The sequence below is a fragment of the Arvicanthis niloticus genome, chromosome 2, assembly GCF_011762505.2.
Source record: "Arvicanthis niloticus isolate mArvNil1 chromosome 2, mArvNil1.pat.X, whole genome shotgun sequence".
Taxonomy (NCBI): Eukaryota; Metazoa; Chordata; class Mammalia; order Rodentia; family Muridae; genus Arvicanthis; species Arvicanthis niloticus.
In genome coordinates this window covers 124,048,180-124,064,065 of record NC_047659.1, presented here as the reverse complement: position 1 = coordinate 124,064,065, position 15,886 = coordinate 124,048,180, and the positions used below count along the sequence as shown (strand labels likewise).

At 46.1% G+C, this 15,886-nt stretch overlaps 1 protein-coding gene across 1 annotated transcript in view; it reads right to left on the bottom strand.

The window, feature by feature from the left end:
- Positions 1-13,808, bottom strand: part of Znf341 (zinc finger protein 341) — a 35,235-nt gene extending 21,427 nt beyond the window's left edge. The window contains exons 1-3 of the mRNA XM_034493757.2: positions 13,708-13,808; positions 4,269-4,379; positions 1,028-1,224 (exon numbers count right to left, since the gene is read on the bottom strand). Coding sequence (XP_034349648.1) covers positions 1,028-1,224; positions 4,269-4,379; positions 13,708-13,738 — 339 coding nt within the window. The 5' untranslated portion in view covers positions 13,739-13,808. The remainder of the gene's footprint in view (positions 1-1,027; positions 1,225-4,268; positions 4,380-13,707) is intronic.
- Positions 13,809-15,886: the final 2,078 nt, after the last annotated feature.

The window sequence follows — 15,886 nt, the reverse complement described above, 5'->3', positions numbered from 1 at the left end:
AAAGGCAGACTTTTGGTCCAGCAACAACAGTCCTGGCTTCTGTTCTGGGGAAGCACAATGTCCACAGAGCAGTCCACATGGGTAAAGTGTGGGTCTGTCTATGACCCTCTTCTTAAGCCTCTCCAGTGGCTCCTCCATCTAAGTAAACACCCACAGTGCCCAGATTCTGACCCTCGTCACTTACTCAGCCCAGCCTCGCTGCCATCCTTGTGGCTCCACTTCTACCTCAGAGCCACTGCACCTGCCGGCAATGGGACACCTTTATATGTGTAAGCCTGTTCTCTAGCCTGTTAAATGTCACTTCTTCAAAGTTCTTCTCCAAATATCATCTATAATATAATACGGCAAAATCCCCCACCCCGTCTCAGCATCCAAGAGACTGAGAAAAGTATAACTTATTTATTTATTTAGAAATCTTATTTTGGAAGCTCAAGGACAATTTAATAGTATTTAAAAGAAAAACCCTCAGGGCAGACACACAGTAACTTTCAGCCATTGGCTAAAGGAAGAAAATGGAGGGAAGAAAGGCAAAACAACACAACACACTACACACCACTTAAAACAACACGACACACTACACACCACTTAAAACAACACAACACACTACACAGCACTCACGCCATGTCAGCATAGAGATCAGACACACTGCAGGTGAGCAGCCACACAGTGGGGAACTAAGCTTCAGGCCAAGAGTAAGGAACTCCAAAGAAGGAAGAAGAGAAGTTATGCTGGTCCAAATAATCTAGAACAGTGGGCGGACTTAGGGACATACGTTGCTGCCACCTGGCAAGAGGCAGCCCAGTGTGGCCTTGAACTCTTGATTTTCCTGCCCCAGATTCCTGGGTGTCAGAATTACAGATATACACCACTCTGCCCAGCAAAACACTTGTGCCCTATCCATCCATCCAACTCCACAGCAGTCGATTCTTCATCTGTCCTGTTCAGCATCACTCCTCCAGGACTCAGCACAGTGTGTGTGGAAACAGACCTGCTGTAGGAATCACCAGGCAAAGGAAGGAATGACTACCTGGCGGTTGGCAGGAGGCGGGGCCTGCTGGACAGCAGCAGGTGCTGCCGAAGGTGTGTAGATGCTGTTGGTAGCCAGCGAGACTGTGGCCAGGGCCGGGGCATTCCCCTGGCACTGTTCACGCTTGTGTGTCATGAAGGCTGGCAGAGAGTTGAACTGCTTCTTACACTTCCCGCAGAGAAAGACATCCTCGTCATCTGGGTCAGGGCAGAAGTTGAAGAGGCCACACATGAAGTGGAGTAACGAAAAAAGCAAGAATGAGTCAGGGGGATCACAGTGAAGACCAGAAAGTCACAACTCTCAGAGCAGCAAGTCTGAAAACATTGTGTGACTTGCTATGCAAGTCTCAAGTGTCAAGCATGTGCTTCCTAGAAACGTTCAGAGCCCAACAGTGGCCTTCAGGAAAAGCCAGCCATGTGCAGCCAGGTATCAAATAATTTAAAATATGGAAACAGTACACTGACTTCACTTTCAAGTTGACAATACACTCTATTCTGACTGAATTGACTCTCCAATGTGCCATGTAGCCACTTCCTCATGTCTCTGCATCCACTAATCCACTATTCCCCTACCTTAGTAGATCTCAGATCAACTCACTCTACAAGGCTCCTCAGCTTTCAGAAGTCTTCTTTATAAAGATTTATTTATATTTTTGAAATTATGTTTATCTGTGGATTTGTGTGTCTGTGCATACAAGTGCAGTGTCCTCAGAGGCCAGAAGAGGGCACTAGATATCCTGGAGGTGAAGTTATAAGCAGTGGTGAGTCATCTTAAATATGTGCTGGGAATGGAACTCAGGTCCTCGGCAAAAATTAACTGCCAAGTCATGTCCTGCACTTATAGCCAGGGTCACAATTCCTGATTCTGAGCTGGCCTCACAAAAAACAATTTTCTCACTACCACCACCTTGCCTGTTTCTCTAAGGAAAAGAAGCATGCTTTATTTATCAGCATGCCTATGATATGTCCTGGGTACCTAAAAGGTCCTCAAAGGATATGTGCTGAATAAAAGAAAAACCACTCAAAGGATGGAAATAGCTAACTACAGAAACATACTGTGTCTTAAAGCACATTGCAACTCTAATGTCTAATTCATTACTCAATTTTTATGTCTAGTATTGGTTATAAAACCCAAGGCCATTGAGATATAACCCAAAACCTGGCATAAATTTTCATTGTATTCTTCTTACAGACTAGAACAGTGGGAAATATGACTTCCTACTTTTTTTTTTTGTTTGTTTGTTTTTTAGAGACGTTATTTCTCTGTGTATCCCTGGCTGTCCTGGAACTTACTCTGTTCCAGGACAGGCTGGCTTTGAATTCAGAAATCTGTCTGCCTCTGCCTTCTAAGTGCTGGAATTAAAGACACATGTCATCACTACCTAGTATGACTACCTACTTAAAGTATATGTTTCCCAGTTTGCTTTGGGAATATCACATAACTATTTTCTGACCAATGAGATAAGGGCAGAAGTGAAATATTTATGCAAATTTCTCTTAAAAAGAAAAGTATAGCTGGATGTGGTGGCATACACCGACAATCACATCCCCCAGGAGGTTAAAGGCAGGAGGGTCTGGAGTTCTAGACCAGCCTGGGCTACATATGAAGCTCTAACCTCAAAACCCAACACAAACAAAATAGAAAAGGAATGGGTATGACTTCCACTTCCTTTTTTCTTCCCCTTCACATTGGCCAGAAGATGGAAATCATAGCAGGAGCTGGGGAGCCAATCTGGATAACTGCATAAACACAGTCAGAACATATCTACCGATGGTCAGTCAGGGCTTCAGGGAAGAGAAAAGGTAGCTTCATCCATTCCTTTCTTCTTTTAGATTAGGTGTTTGTTTTTCTTTTTTGAGACAAAGTCTCAACATGCAGCCCTGGCTGGTCTGGAACTCACCATGTAGACCAGACTGGCCTCGAACTTGACTTCACTGAGATCCTACTTGTCTCTGCTTCTGGGATTAAAGGTGGTAGTGACTGCTTCCTCTTTCTCTTTCTTCTCCTCCTCCTCTTCTTCCTCGTTCTCCTCTTCTTCAACATTTATTTTAGTGGGTAAGTGTATAATTGTATATTTAAAAGTGTATTTAGTGGGTAAGTGCATATGGAGGTTAGAGGACAGCACGCAGGTGTGAGCTCTCTCCTTCTACCATGTGAGTTCCAGGGATCAAACTCAGATCATCAGACTTGGCAGCTAGCGCCTTTACACACTGAACCCTCTTGCTGACCTCAGAAACTTCCATTTCTTTTTTTGTTTTGTTTTGTTTTGTTTTTTGTTTGTTTGTTTGTTTTGTTCTGTTTTTTTGAGACAGGGTTTCTCTGTATATCCCTGGCTGTCCTGGAACTCACTCTGTAGACCAGGCTGGCCTCAAACTCAGAAATCCACCTCTGCCTCCCAAGTGCTGGGATTAAAGGTGTGTGCCACCACTGGCCATAAGTTTCTTATGAGGTAGGACAATTACTCCTGGTCTACCAATGCTGAAACTGAGTTAGCCTGCCTACTTCAGACAAGCCAGAAACTATGGGACTAAGAACCTAAACCTTACCAAGACAGGCAGGCAGATCCCGGTGAGTTCAAGGTCAGCCTCATCTACATACCAAGGCCAGACAGAGCTACCTAGGGAGACCCTGTCTCCAAAAAAAAATACTATTATTATAATTTAAATCCATGTGCTCTGTGTACCTAGAGTGATTCTCAAGTCCTCAGAACTGTTTGTGGCTGCATGGTAGAGCAAACCCAGCCTCGGGAAGCAGAAGTATGAGAATCAGGAGTTTAAGGCCATCATCTTTAAATAGAAAGTTTGAGGTCAGCCTAGGCTTTATGAGACTTGGTCTCAAAAGTATTAGAAAAAAAAGTTACAAAAAAATTAATAAAGACTCATCTGGGACTTCCAGAGAAGTCCTTTACTCTCTCTAGGTGCCAGGGGCTTAACTCATAAACTGGAAAAATCTATGTTCTCTCTTTACAAGAAGGGAAGCTGAGCCATGACTTTCAAGGCAAAGGTCTCAAAGCATCAGGGCTCCTGGACATTCCCAAATGATGATGCCCACTACCCACGTTCTCTAAGCAGTAGACAGAGAAAGCCATGAGCTGGAAGGAAGGTTCAGGCAGGAGGGAAAGAATTCAGACACCAGAGGTCAGTCTGAGGCCACAAAGGCAGTTCCCTCCCATGCTCTGTGAACCTCACATTCTGCATGAGGAGCCACCTGCCCTCTGCTGATGAACAGGGCAGATACTCACCCAGTGGCTGGATGGCAGCCGGAGCACTGACGCTTTGTCCTGTGGGATCAGGGACTGCTCCTGGGCCATCTAACAAGGACTGGACGGCCAGAACAGTTTGATTGTCCATTCCTGAAACAGAAAATGCAACCTGTGAGGAAGGGGGCCCCGCTTCTACCCAACTTCACCCTCCCAAGCCAGAGCTACCAAAACAATCCAAGATATGTTCTATTACACTGTAAGGGATTTCAGGACGTGAGTCTGGAAACATGGTCTCGGAGTAGATGACATTCCTAGCCTCTCTCATAGCTAGGAAGGAGTACGTGCTGTCAAGGAAGCAGAAGCTTTGTATAAAAAGTTCCCCAAACCGAGTATAGAAGTGCACGCCTTTAATTCCAGCACTCAGGAGGCAGAGGCAGGTGGATCTCTGTGAGTCAGTGTGGTCTACAGTGCACCAGTTAGGGCTAAATCAGTGCTTCTCTACATAGTGCTCACGGTTCTTTAATACAGTTCTTCATGCTGTGATGACCCCAACCATAAAAAGTATTTTTGCTGCTACTTCATGATTATATTTTTGCTACTGTTATGAATTATAATGTAAATATCAATGTTTTCTGATGGTCTTAGGCAACCCTTTGAAAGGTCATTTGACCCCTAAAGGAGTCATGACCAACAGGTTGAGAACTGTTGGGCCAAATAGAAAGAGTTTGTCTCAAAAAGAAAGAAAGAGAGAAAGAAAAAAAGAAAGAAAGAGAGAGAGAGAAAGAAAGAAAGAAAGAAAGAAAGAAAGAAAGAAAGAAAGCCTTTAAAATGAAATCGTCTTGCTGGGCAGTGGTGTCTTGTCTTTAATCCCAGCACTCGGGAGGCAGATGCAGAGGTAGGCATGAGTTCACAGAGGTGTAAATCTCTGAATTCAAGGCTAGCCTGGTCTATAAATCGAGTTCCAGGACAACCTGGGCTACACAGAGAAACCCTGTCTCAAAAAAGAAACAAACAAACAAACAAACAAACAGGAAAATAAAGCTTCTTGAAAGATCACCTACCTATTTTTTTTTTTTTTTTTGAGATGGGATGTCACTCTAATAGCCCAAGCTGGCCTTGAACTTATTATGAAGCATTAAGTTGGCCTTGAGTCTTGAGTTCAAGGTGATCTTCCTGCCTCATCCTCCAAGTGTGCATTTCCACAACCAGTTTTAAGTGGTTCTGTGTGGTGTTGGTGACTGAACCCAGGGCTTTGTGCATGCCTGGCAGGGACTCTACCACCTGAACTGCATCCTCAAACCAAGAGACTTCTGTGCACCACAGTACATGTGGAGCTTAGAGACAATTCTATCAAGTTAGTTCTCTTTTTGTCTTTATGTGGCTTTCAGAGATCCAACTTAGACCCTAAGGGTGGCATGGGCCTTTACCTGCTGAGCCATCTTGCTAGCCCCCAAGATGACTTATGAGCTGCCTATTACATAGTGCCTGTTTGTTTGTTTGTTGAGACAGGGTTTCTATGTATAGATTTTGGCTGAGGGGAGGGGAAAAAAGATTTTGGCTGTCCTGGAACTCAATCAGGCTGGCCTCGAACTCACAGAGATCCGTCAGCCTCTGCCACCACCCCATCCCATCGGAGTCCCTTCTTTATATATCATCCTCAACTCTGCTTCCTGGAATAAGGACGTGGAAGTCCACACACCACTCCTGATCATGAGGGTAAGCTCTAGGGATTGGAACATGAAAAAACCAGAAAGAAGAGCTGAGAGCATAGCCCACAGATGAGCAAATGCTTCACACGTACAGAGGTCTAGGCAGGTACAAACGGCTGGTGACTACCCCAACCCTGGGGAAAAAGTGAGAATGTGTGAGAAGCTTGGACACAGCCAACTCACCCCCCAGACCACCTTTCTTTGTACTTTTTATAAACCAACCATTTTGTAATGTTCTCAGAGCACAGCTGCATCCTAAGTCACAGAGCCCTTTGGAAATCCCAGTGCCTGATCTACCTCACCCACACGTCTCCCAAGTCTCCTCGCGTTCCCTGTTCTCGTTTCTGTCCACTTAGAATCAGAGCCCATGTAGCAGAAATGGGGTCTGTTCTTATGCCTTTTGAGGATGGAAGGAGAACACTTACAGCAAGAGCCTGAGCCAGGTAGGAGTCAGGGAAGAGGGTGAAGAATAGGTTGTGCCTAGTGCCAAACCCTTAACATCAATACCCTTTGATGTTACCTCAGGTCTCAAGTGAGAAAGCCTGTTTGCAATGTCCCAGTACAGAGCCTATCAGTACCTGGGGGAACAGGGGAGGGGAAGGGTGGGGGACTGCTGTGAAGCACTGACTACATTCTTTTTTTTTTTTTTTTTTTGTAACTTTTAGTGTTCGTGTGTGTGTGTGTGTGTGTGTGTGTGTGTCTGTACTTGAGGAGGTCAGAGGGGTGCCAGTTCCTCCTGGAAGCTGGACTTACAGATAGGTGTACTCTCCCCCCATGAGCAGGACTGAGACCTTGGTTGCCACAGCAAGGTCAAGTGACGGGATCTAGGTGGAGTTACCCACCTTGGCTGCCCAGAACACAACAGAACTGCCCCTGGGCTTGCCCTGAGACATCTCCGGCCGTGACCTGGAATGGACTATGGATTATCCCACCCATCTGAAACCAGGAGGGGTTGTGGGTTGGGTCCTCCCCTTTAAATTGAGAGCTGAACATTAAAGCTTTGGGCCTTGATCAGAGAACTTTGTCTTGGCCTCATCTCTTCTCTCCCTCCTTCCCCCTTCATTCCCAGCCCCCCTTTCAGGTGAATCCAGTTGACTTGTGGCCGCGGGCGGCTACAGATAGGCATAAGCAAGTATCCCCAAACCACTAAACTAGACCATTCCATAGGTAGAAACAGTTTATTGGGGGAACAAACTGCTGGACTGCATGAGGGAGTGGAGGGCTGCAGCCTGGAGGGGAGGCAGGTGGATTTTATGGTACTCAGCAGGGTGGAGGTCCTTGAGCTGATGCAGGCTGTTTGGGTTAGGTGGGAATTAGATGCACTTTGCCCCCGTCAGGTGACCATCAGAGGCGGAGAAGGTAAGTATTGGCTTTCCTGACAAACAGAAACAAACATAAAGAATACTGTGTTTAGATTTGTTTACCCAATAATAATCCTTCTATTTGGGCTGGTGAGATGGCTCAGCAGTTAAGAGCACTGACTGCTCTTCCAGAGGTCATGAGTTCAATTCCCAACAACCACATGATGGCTGACAACCATCTGTAATGAGATCTGATGTCCTCTTATGGCCTGTCTGAGGACGGCTACAGTGTACTTACATATAATAAATAAATAAAAACCTTTGGGCCAGAGTAAGCTGGGCCAGGTTGGAGCAAGAGGGAGAAGGGAAGGGGGGCCTTCCTTCTATTCTAAGAATCCTTCTATTTAGCTCAAAGCCAGCCTGGGTTGGGCCTGGGCTATCATCTTAGGACATAGTCAGCAGCACTGCCATTTTGGGGGCCTGCTTTGTGACCTAATAACAGGCAGTTGCTGCCTGATACAGGTGCTGAGAATCAAACTCAGGTCCTTTGCAAAAACAAAAAGCACTCTTAACTATACTTGCTAAGTTCTACCATTACATTCTTTTTTTTAAAAAAAGATGTATTTATTCATTTAATGTATAGGAGTACATTATTGCTGTCTTTAGACATACCAGAAGGATCAGATCACTGAATCCATTGCAGATGGTTGTGAGCCACCATGTGGTTGCTGGGAATTGAACTCAGGACCTCTGGAAGAGCAGTCAGTGCTCTTAACTGCTGAGCCATCTCTCCAGCCCCTACCATTACATTCTCATAGTCATCTTATATAACTCATGTTCTTGTGTCTTGATGCAAGTCTGGTGCAAATAGATTTTGAACTCATAGAGTTCTTTTTAAAAGATTTATTTCTTTTATTCTATGTATATGAGTGTTTTGTTTGCACGGATATATGTGTACTGAGTGTGTGCCTAATATTTTGGGAAGCCAGAAGAGGGTTCAGGATCTCCTGGAACTGGAGATAAAAAGTCAGTCAGCCACTGTGTGGGTGTTGTGAACCCAGGCCCTCCACAAGTGCTCTCTAGCCCCAGTGTTTTTATTTATTTATTTAGTTTTTTTTGAGACAGGGTTTCTCTTTGTAGTCCTGGCTGTTCTGGAACTCACTCTGTAGACCAGGCTGGCCTCGAACTCAGAAATCCGCCTGCCTCTGCCTCCCAAGTGCTGGGATTAAAGGCATGCGCCACCACTGCCCGGCTAGCCCCAATGTTTTTATCCATAACTGTAAAACTAGAAACAGTTCAGTAAAGCTGGGGATAGGACTCAGTTGTTAGTGAGCTTTCGAGCATAAATAAAGCCCTGGGTGTGGTCCACAGTGCCGCATACACCAATATAGAAGTGCATACCTTTCATCTCAAAGCTCAGAAAGTGGAGGCTGGAGGATCGGAAGTTATGGTTACTCTTCCCTACACAGTGAATTTGAGGCTAGCCTGGCATGCATAAGACACTGTTTCAAATAAAAGGAGGGGGAGAAGAAGAAAAAAGAAAAGAAAAAAAGAACGGCTTAGAAAGCCTTCAGTGCAACTGGAGCATCCACACTGTCAAATCCTCAGTAATAAAAAGAGCAAATACTTGGAAAAGAAATGATAATTTGCCCTAAGTCAATTTCATATTTCTATCTGAAACTCATACATTAAAAAAAAAAAAAAAAGACAAAAAAAAAAAAACCCAAGGGGCTGGAGAGATGGCCCAGTGTTTAAAAGCACTGACTGCTCTTCCAGAGGTCCTGAGTTCAATTCCCAATGACCACATGGTGGCTCACAACCATCCGTAATAGGATCTGATGCCCTCTTCTGGTGTGTCTGAAGACAGTAACAGTGTATTCACACACATAAAATAAAAAAAACTTAAAAAAAAAAAAAAAAAAAAAAAACAGATATTCAACTCTACAAAGGGACATTTTAGAAATAATATCAGGCATTGTTTATGGTTGCAACAATGTTTGAAAGTTGTTCCTTTTTCACATTATTTTAAAAGTTTCCATACAATGTATTTTGATCATCTTTCTCCCAATATAATATTTTTTATTAAGTTATTTACTTTACATCCTGATAGTAGCTTCCCCTTCCCTCTTCTCCTCCTCCCCCCCCCCCCCATCCTCCACTTTCCCCCCTCTACTTAGAAAATGGGATATTCCAGGGCTGGAGAGATGGCTCAGTGGTTAAGAGCACTGACTGCTCTTCCAGAGGTCCTGAGTTCAATTCCCAGCAACTACATGGTGGCTCACAACCATCTGTAATGGGATCCGGCACACTCTTCTGGTATGTCTGAAGACAGCTACAGTATACTCATATACATAAAAATAAATAAATATTAAAAATAAAAAAAAAAGAAAATGGGTCTCCCATGGATATCAAACAGCCTTTACATATCAAGTTGTAGTAAGATTAGGCCCATCTTCTACTGAGGCTAAGACAAGACAGCCAGCCCAGTTCGGGGAGAGGGATGCAAAGGCAGTCAATGCAGTCAGAGACAGCCCCTGCTCCCGCTTTAGTTGTCCCACATGTGGGCCCAGCTGCACACCTCTTACACATGTGCAGAGAGCCTAGGTCTAGCCCATGCATGCTCTCTGGCTGGCAGTTTAGTCTCTATGAGCCCTCATGTGCCAGTTAGTTGATTCTGGAGGTTTTCTTGTGGTGTCCTTGACCCCTCTGGCTTATTCCTCCCCCTCTTCCACAGGATTCCCCAAGCTCTGCCTAATGATTGGCTGTGGGTCTCTGCATCAGTCTCCATCAGTTGCTGGGTGATGATGATGGTTATGCTAGGCTCCTGTCTGTAAGTATAGCAGAATACCATTAACAGTGTCTGGGGTTGGCTACCTCTCATGGCATGGGTCTCAAGTTGGGCCAGTCATTGGTTAACCCTTCCTTCAAATTCTGCTCCATTTTTACCCCTGCACATCTTGTAGGCATAGAGGAATTGTGGGTCTCAGGTTCTGTGGCTGGGTTGGTGTTCAGTTCCCTCCACTGGAAGTCTGACTGGTTACAGGTGATGGCTGTTTCCAACTCCATCCCCCATTGCTACTCATCTTAACTAGGGACACCATTATCATTTGTACTGCCTAGGTTTCTAGTTCATTCCAGAGATCCTCCACCCCACCCCCCCATCCAGTTGTCTCTCCCACTATTCTCTCCCTCCATCCCCCATTTCTTTTCCAGGAAAAATGAATAAATTTAGTGAGGCAATAAATCATTAAATATGACTAACATACCAGGTCAGGTCTTGAATGTACTACACTGAACTGACATAATTCAAACCTAAAGAGGATTCGAATTTATCAAAATTCTGACGTCTAAAATCCTTAGAATTGTGCAACTATTTAATCCACTGGATTGTCTTTAGGTGGAGTCCGTATTACGACGTTTCTGCACAAGAATTCCACTATTCTGCACCTCATCACCCAATCATGCAGTCCTCAGTATTCTATAAAACCTAATGACTTCATCATCATTTCATATATTTTCAAATTACACAGGCTACAAGATTGACACTGCTTGCTACATATTTGTCCATGACATCAAAATCGCAAATGAAAAGTTGGACCCATCTTTCTTGGCCAGTTCCATTCACTTTTCCTGTGTAGTTCAGATCTGTAACTCAGTACTTTCCTCACATTTCTTCCCTTGCTCTGTTGAGTGCAGATGTCTTTATGATTCAATAAATAAATTTCTTCTACTAGTGAGAGAAACACAGAGAGAGAGAGAGAGAGAGAGAGAGAGAGAGAGAGAGAGCACAAATACCAGCACATACAACCTAGAGGCATCTTGAGGAAACTGACATGTCTCAAGGACAAGATGCTCTAGCAATCCACTTACATAACAGTCTTGCGATGACGACATTTCATAGGTGAGGAATAGATAAGTCAGGAGTCAGGGAGGATGGGAGAAGGGAGGGGTGTGGCTTGAAAAACCCACAGCTGGTAGTGATATAATTCTTCTGAACTGTTGGGTAGTGAGAGTCAATAACATAAAGGAGACAAGCTGTTATCATCGGGAGAAATCGGGGTCTTGGGATCATTCTGTCTCTTAAAACTTCAGGAGAAAAACACAAATTTTTTTTTTTTCAAGATAAAATTTTGGGCCTGTGAGACGGGTTTACACAGTGGGTAAAGGCATTTGGCAAGTTGAGTTTGGGTTCTAGGACCCACTGACTCCTGCAAGTTGTTCTCTGACCTCCACATACATGTTGTGACCTAAGTATGCACTCATACATACCATACATATAAATAAAAGGGAAAAACAAAGCCCCAAATTAAAAGTTCAACCCTCTGCTCCTTTGCCTTCTGATAATGCCCATCAATACAAGTAGGGTGTCCAGTCACACTGCTCTTCCTTCCAACCAAGGCCCCTGGTGCGCCCAGAAAATCTTCCCTCACTCCACTGCTTCCTTCCCAACATTTCTACACTTTTGGCAAATATAACCTATTTTGCTTCCCAAATATATCTGAAATCCACTCTCTCCATCTCCTCGGCTGCCTGGCCTAGCTCCTCACCCACCCCCTGCTGCCCTTCAGCCCCCTCCAGTCCATTCCCCAGAAGCCAGGGTGAACTTTATAAAACATACATCAGATGATGTGGCTCCCCTGATGAAAACCTTTCTTTAGCACCACACTGATGCCAAGATAAAGTTCAGACGCTTCATCACATCAGTGGAGGGCTTCTCTCCAGCTGCTCCTCCACGCTCAACTGGGAGTTATGAGAAATCTTGTTCTCCCCAGGGTTTTTCAAACCCGGCTTCCACCACCTGGTCCTTCAGATGCCCTTATATTTGGATCACCACACACCTGCTGTTCTCTCACTCAGAAATTTTATTTATGCTTTTGGTCCTGGGCACCTTCCAAGGCCAGTGAAGCTACACTTCTCGAATTCTTTTTAATTTTTTTTTTCTTTAGCTAATACACAAATGTCTAAACAACACCATGACCCCACTGACTTCCGAAAGGGAACGAACACCAACGACCCTGACTGCCCAGATTCACACCATCCCGGTATTTTCTTCACAGAACCCATCACCTTTCTAGTCTTCTTTTCGGAGGGTTCTTGTTGTTTTGTTTTCTCTACAATGATATTTTTTTTTAATATTTTTTTATTATTTTTGAGATTATAGTTTGACTTCAACATTCCTCCTTCTAACCCCCCCTCCCATATAAACCTCTCTACTCTCAAAGTCATGACCTTAAAAAAGTTGTTATTGTATGTACACATATATACCTAATTGTTTTCTGAAAGCCTAATGGAGCCGGGCAGCAGTGGTGCACGCCTTTAATCCCAGCACTTGGGAGGCAGAGGCGGGCGGATTTGAGTTCGAGGCCAACCTGGTCTACAAAATGAGTTCCAGGACAGCCAGGGCTATACAGAGAAACCCTGTCTCAGAAAAACAAAACAAACAAACAAACAAAAAGAAAGTCTAATGGTGCCAAAGCTGGCCTCAAAATCCTTATGTAGCCGAGGCTAACGATTTTCCTGCCTGTCTTCCAACCGCTGGAATTATGAGCATGCATGCACTGCCACACCTGAGATTTCCTTCTTTTACTATTCTTTCCCACAATTCTGACGGCAGGGGTGGGGTAGTAATGAGGGATGATGGGAACAACTGAATCTGGCTTAGTAAGAATTACTGAAACTAGTACATAAGAAAAGGCATTCCATCGTGCCATGTGAGAGCTCATCCTCCAAGAAGCTAGACAACTACAACTCGGCTTCCTTCTGCCGGTCCGGCCCACAAATTTCCACTCCGGCTGTTCACTCCACCCTCCACTCACAAGGCGACTACTGTGCTCTACTAGCCATCCTTTGTCGCTAAACTCCAGCAGGTGCACATGGTGGCGCTCAGAGCTCCTTTCCTCCAGAGCCTGAGGCCCATCCACCACTGTGATCTTGGAGATCACAGGATCGGAGACCGAATCAGCGTAGCCCAGGCAGGCACACGCGAGCAGGGCTCAGATCGTAGCACCGTAGGAGGCCTATGTTTACTGGTTTGTGCCTGTGGTCCTTCCCAGACTCCACTGTGCACACAGGCGGCGCCTCCTTCCCTGCTCTGGACTTAGTAGGACTACACCCTAGACCGAAGGGCACAGTGGATCTCGGGAAGTTAGGGCGCCCGATTAGGCTGCCGGGCCGCTCACTCTCCCGCCCCGCGGTCTCTCCAGGCCCCAGCCCCCGGCTGTTTCCTCCGCGTGCACCCTCCCGCGCGGGCGGCCTCGACTGCCGCGCTGTTCCGGTCCCGAGGCCCCCTCCCCGCAGAGCCGGCGCTCCCCGGCTGTTCCCGCCCCCTCCCGCCCCGCGGCTGTTCCGGCCCGGACGCCCTCCGCCCTCCGCCCCGCGGCCTCCACGCGCCCTGTACCCGGCGCTGCGAGGGCGCGGCGGGAGGGGGCGCCACGCGGAACAGCCGCTGCCCCGGCCCGGCGCGCTCACCCTCCAGGGCCTCGAAGATCGCCTGCGCCATCTTGGAGCTGCCGCCGCCCGGGGTGTCGGAGCGGGGCTACGCAAGCATTGTGAGAATCGTGGCGGGGTCGGAGCCGCCAGGGGGCGCCCGGGAGCCGACGCCGAACCCCCTGCCCCGGAAACAGCTTTCCCCGCCGTCCGGCCGGAGACCCAGTCCCCTCGTAGTTCCAATTCTACACAGACACACGTCCGGCGCTTGCACATCATCTCCCAACGCTGACACCGACCCCAGTTCTGCAACACACACCCCATTATCGCTGCACACAGGATTCCCCAACGTTGCAACAAACATCAACCCACCTCACCGGGATTGCCTGTTACTAGGACATCCAATACCTTGCAACTGTGCCACGCAGGTTAGAAGGCACCCTTCTCGAACGACTCCCATCCCTGCTTGGTCTTAATTCATTCCTCAGTATATGTTAAATTCCCTCAGAGCTCTTCTAAACCCCAATTTCCAGCTTTGGAGGGACTTCCATTCCCACTCACACACCTCTCGACCGTGATTCTCTGAGACCCCATTTCTTTCACGATCATTTTCCCGTCTCAGCCATTCCTAGCCCAAGCTCGTAGGTATCCACCCCTCAAATTCATGTCCTCTTTTTTTTTTTTACACTTATTATTAATTTTGTTTTATGTATATATGGACACATGGCATGTATTTACACACAGGCACACAACAAAACACGTGTGAAGATCAGAGGACAGCGTTCAGGAATCGATTCTCTCCATCATGTGAGACCCTGGGTCTGAACTCTGTCCCTGTAGCAAGTACTTTTACTAGCTGAGCCATCTCTAAGGGCTCTCATTTTGTTTACAATTCACGAAGTCCAATTTGAACTGCCGGTATATTATATTGATTGGTGTGGGGACATCCACTGGAACATGGTCTATCAGGGACTACATATACCCTTAGAGGAAACTGACTTTCCCTCCCAAGACAGCCCTCAGTGGGGATTTGTGAGCTCCCCGCCCATGCATTCTGGGGTGATGGCTGGATTTTTGTTCCTGTGCAGGTGGACAAAGCTACAGCTGGTCTGAGTTTGTACACGCCGTGCCGTAGTCCTGTAATTTCCGAGACACTATTTCATCCCAGGCCTCCCCAACGTCTGGCTCTTCTATTATCTTTCCACCCCATCATTCATAACGATGCCTGAGTCTTGGAAAGAGGAAAGGATGAGACAGAGGTCCTACTGAGGCTAGGCACTCTACTGACACTAAGTGAGTTAAACTTAACTGACTTAAGTTTCTGACTTAACTGCTGTCCATTGCACAAAGAAAGCGCTGTAATGCTGGCTGAGAGCCCCACTAATGTGTGGGTAGAGAGATAGGAAATTAGAGGGCAGTTTGGAATTATGGACATTCAGTCTTTAAAAATATTTAACTACAGTGTGGAACAGTGAGTTCAGTCTGTTGCCCTTGGGCAATCAGAAAGAGTTGGAAGCCCACACAGAGAACAGGGAATCAGAGAGATGTCATCCACAGTGGATGGCTTCCAGGATCATAACCACGCCGTCCTAAGACTGCACTACCAGGAATTTGACTCCAAATGTCCTCCTTGTTTCACTGAAAATACCCATTTAGGCCTCAGCCAGAGGAATAATCAATACAAACCACGACTTTCCCGTCCCTCACTAAACTCTTAAAATTAGAAAATAGATGTGCAAGAGCTCCCCTCTGTTGGAACGCTGCCACTGTGTCCTACTGATGCCTCCTCGGCCACCTGTATGTCCATACTCTCAAAGCCTTTTTCTACCCATGGACTTCTCAGCCTGCCCTAAATATCAAACATTTCCCATCCTCAAAGCACTAAGCAAATCTCCCCTACAAAACCCCACTCCTTTGCTGGCTGTGTTGGCAACTTTTTGTTTTTGTTTTTCTGAAGCAGGGGTTTCTCCACGTAGCCCTGGCTGTCTGGAACTAACTCGGTGGCAGGTTGACCTTGAACTTTAGAGGTCCACCTGCCTGAGACCTCTGGATGTTAGGATTAAAGGCCTGTGCCACCACTATCCTGTTCTTGTTGGCAAACTTTAATCCTACCACTCCCAAGGAGTAGGGAGATCTCTGTGAATTTGAGGCTAACCTGGTCTACATAGCAAGTTCCAAGCCAGCCTGGACTACATACTGAGACCCTGTCTCAAAAACAAAA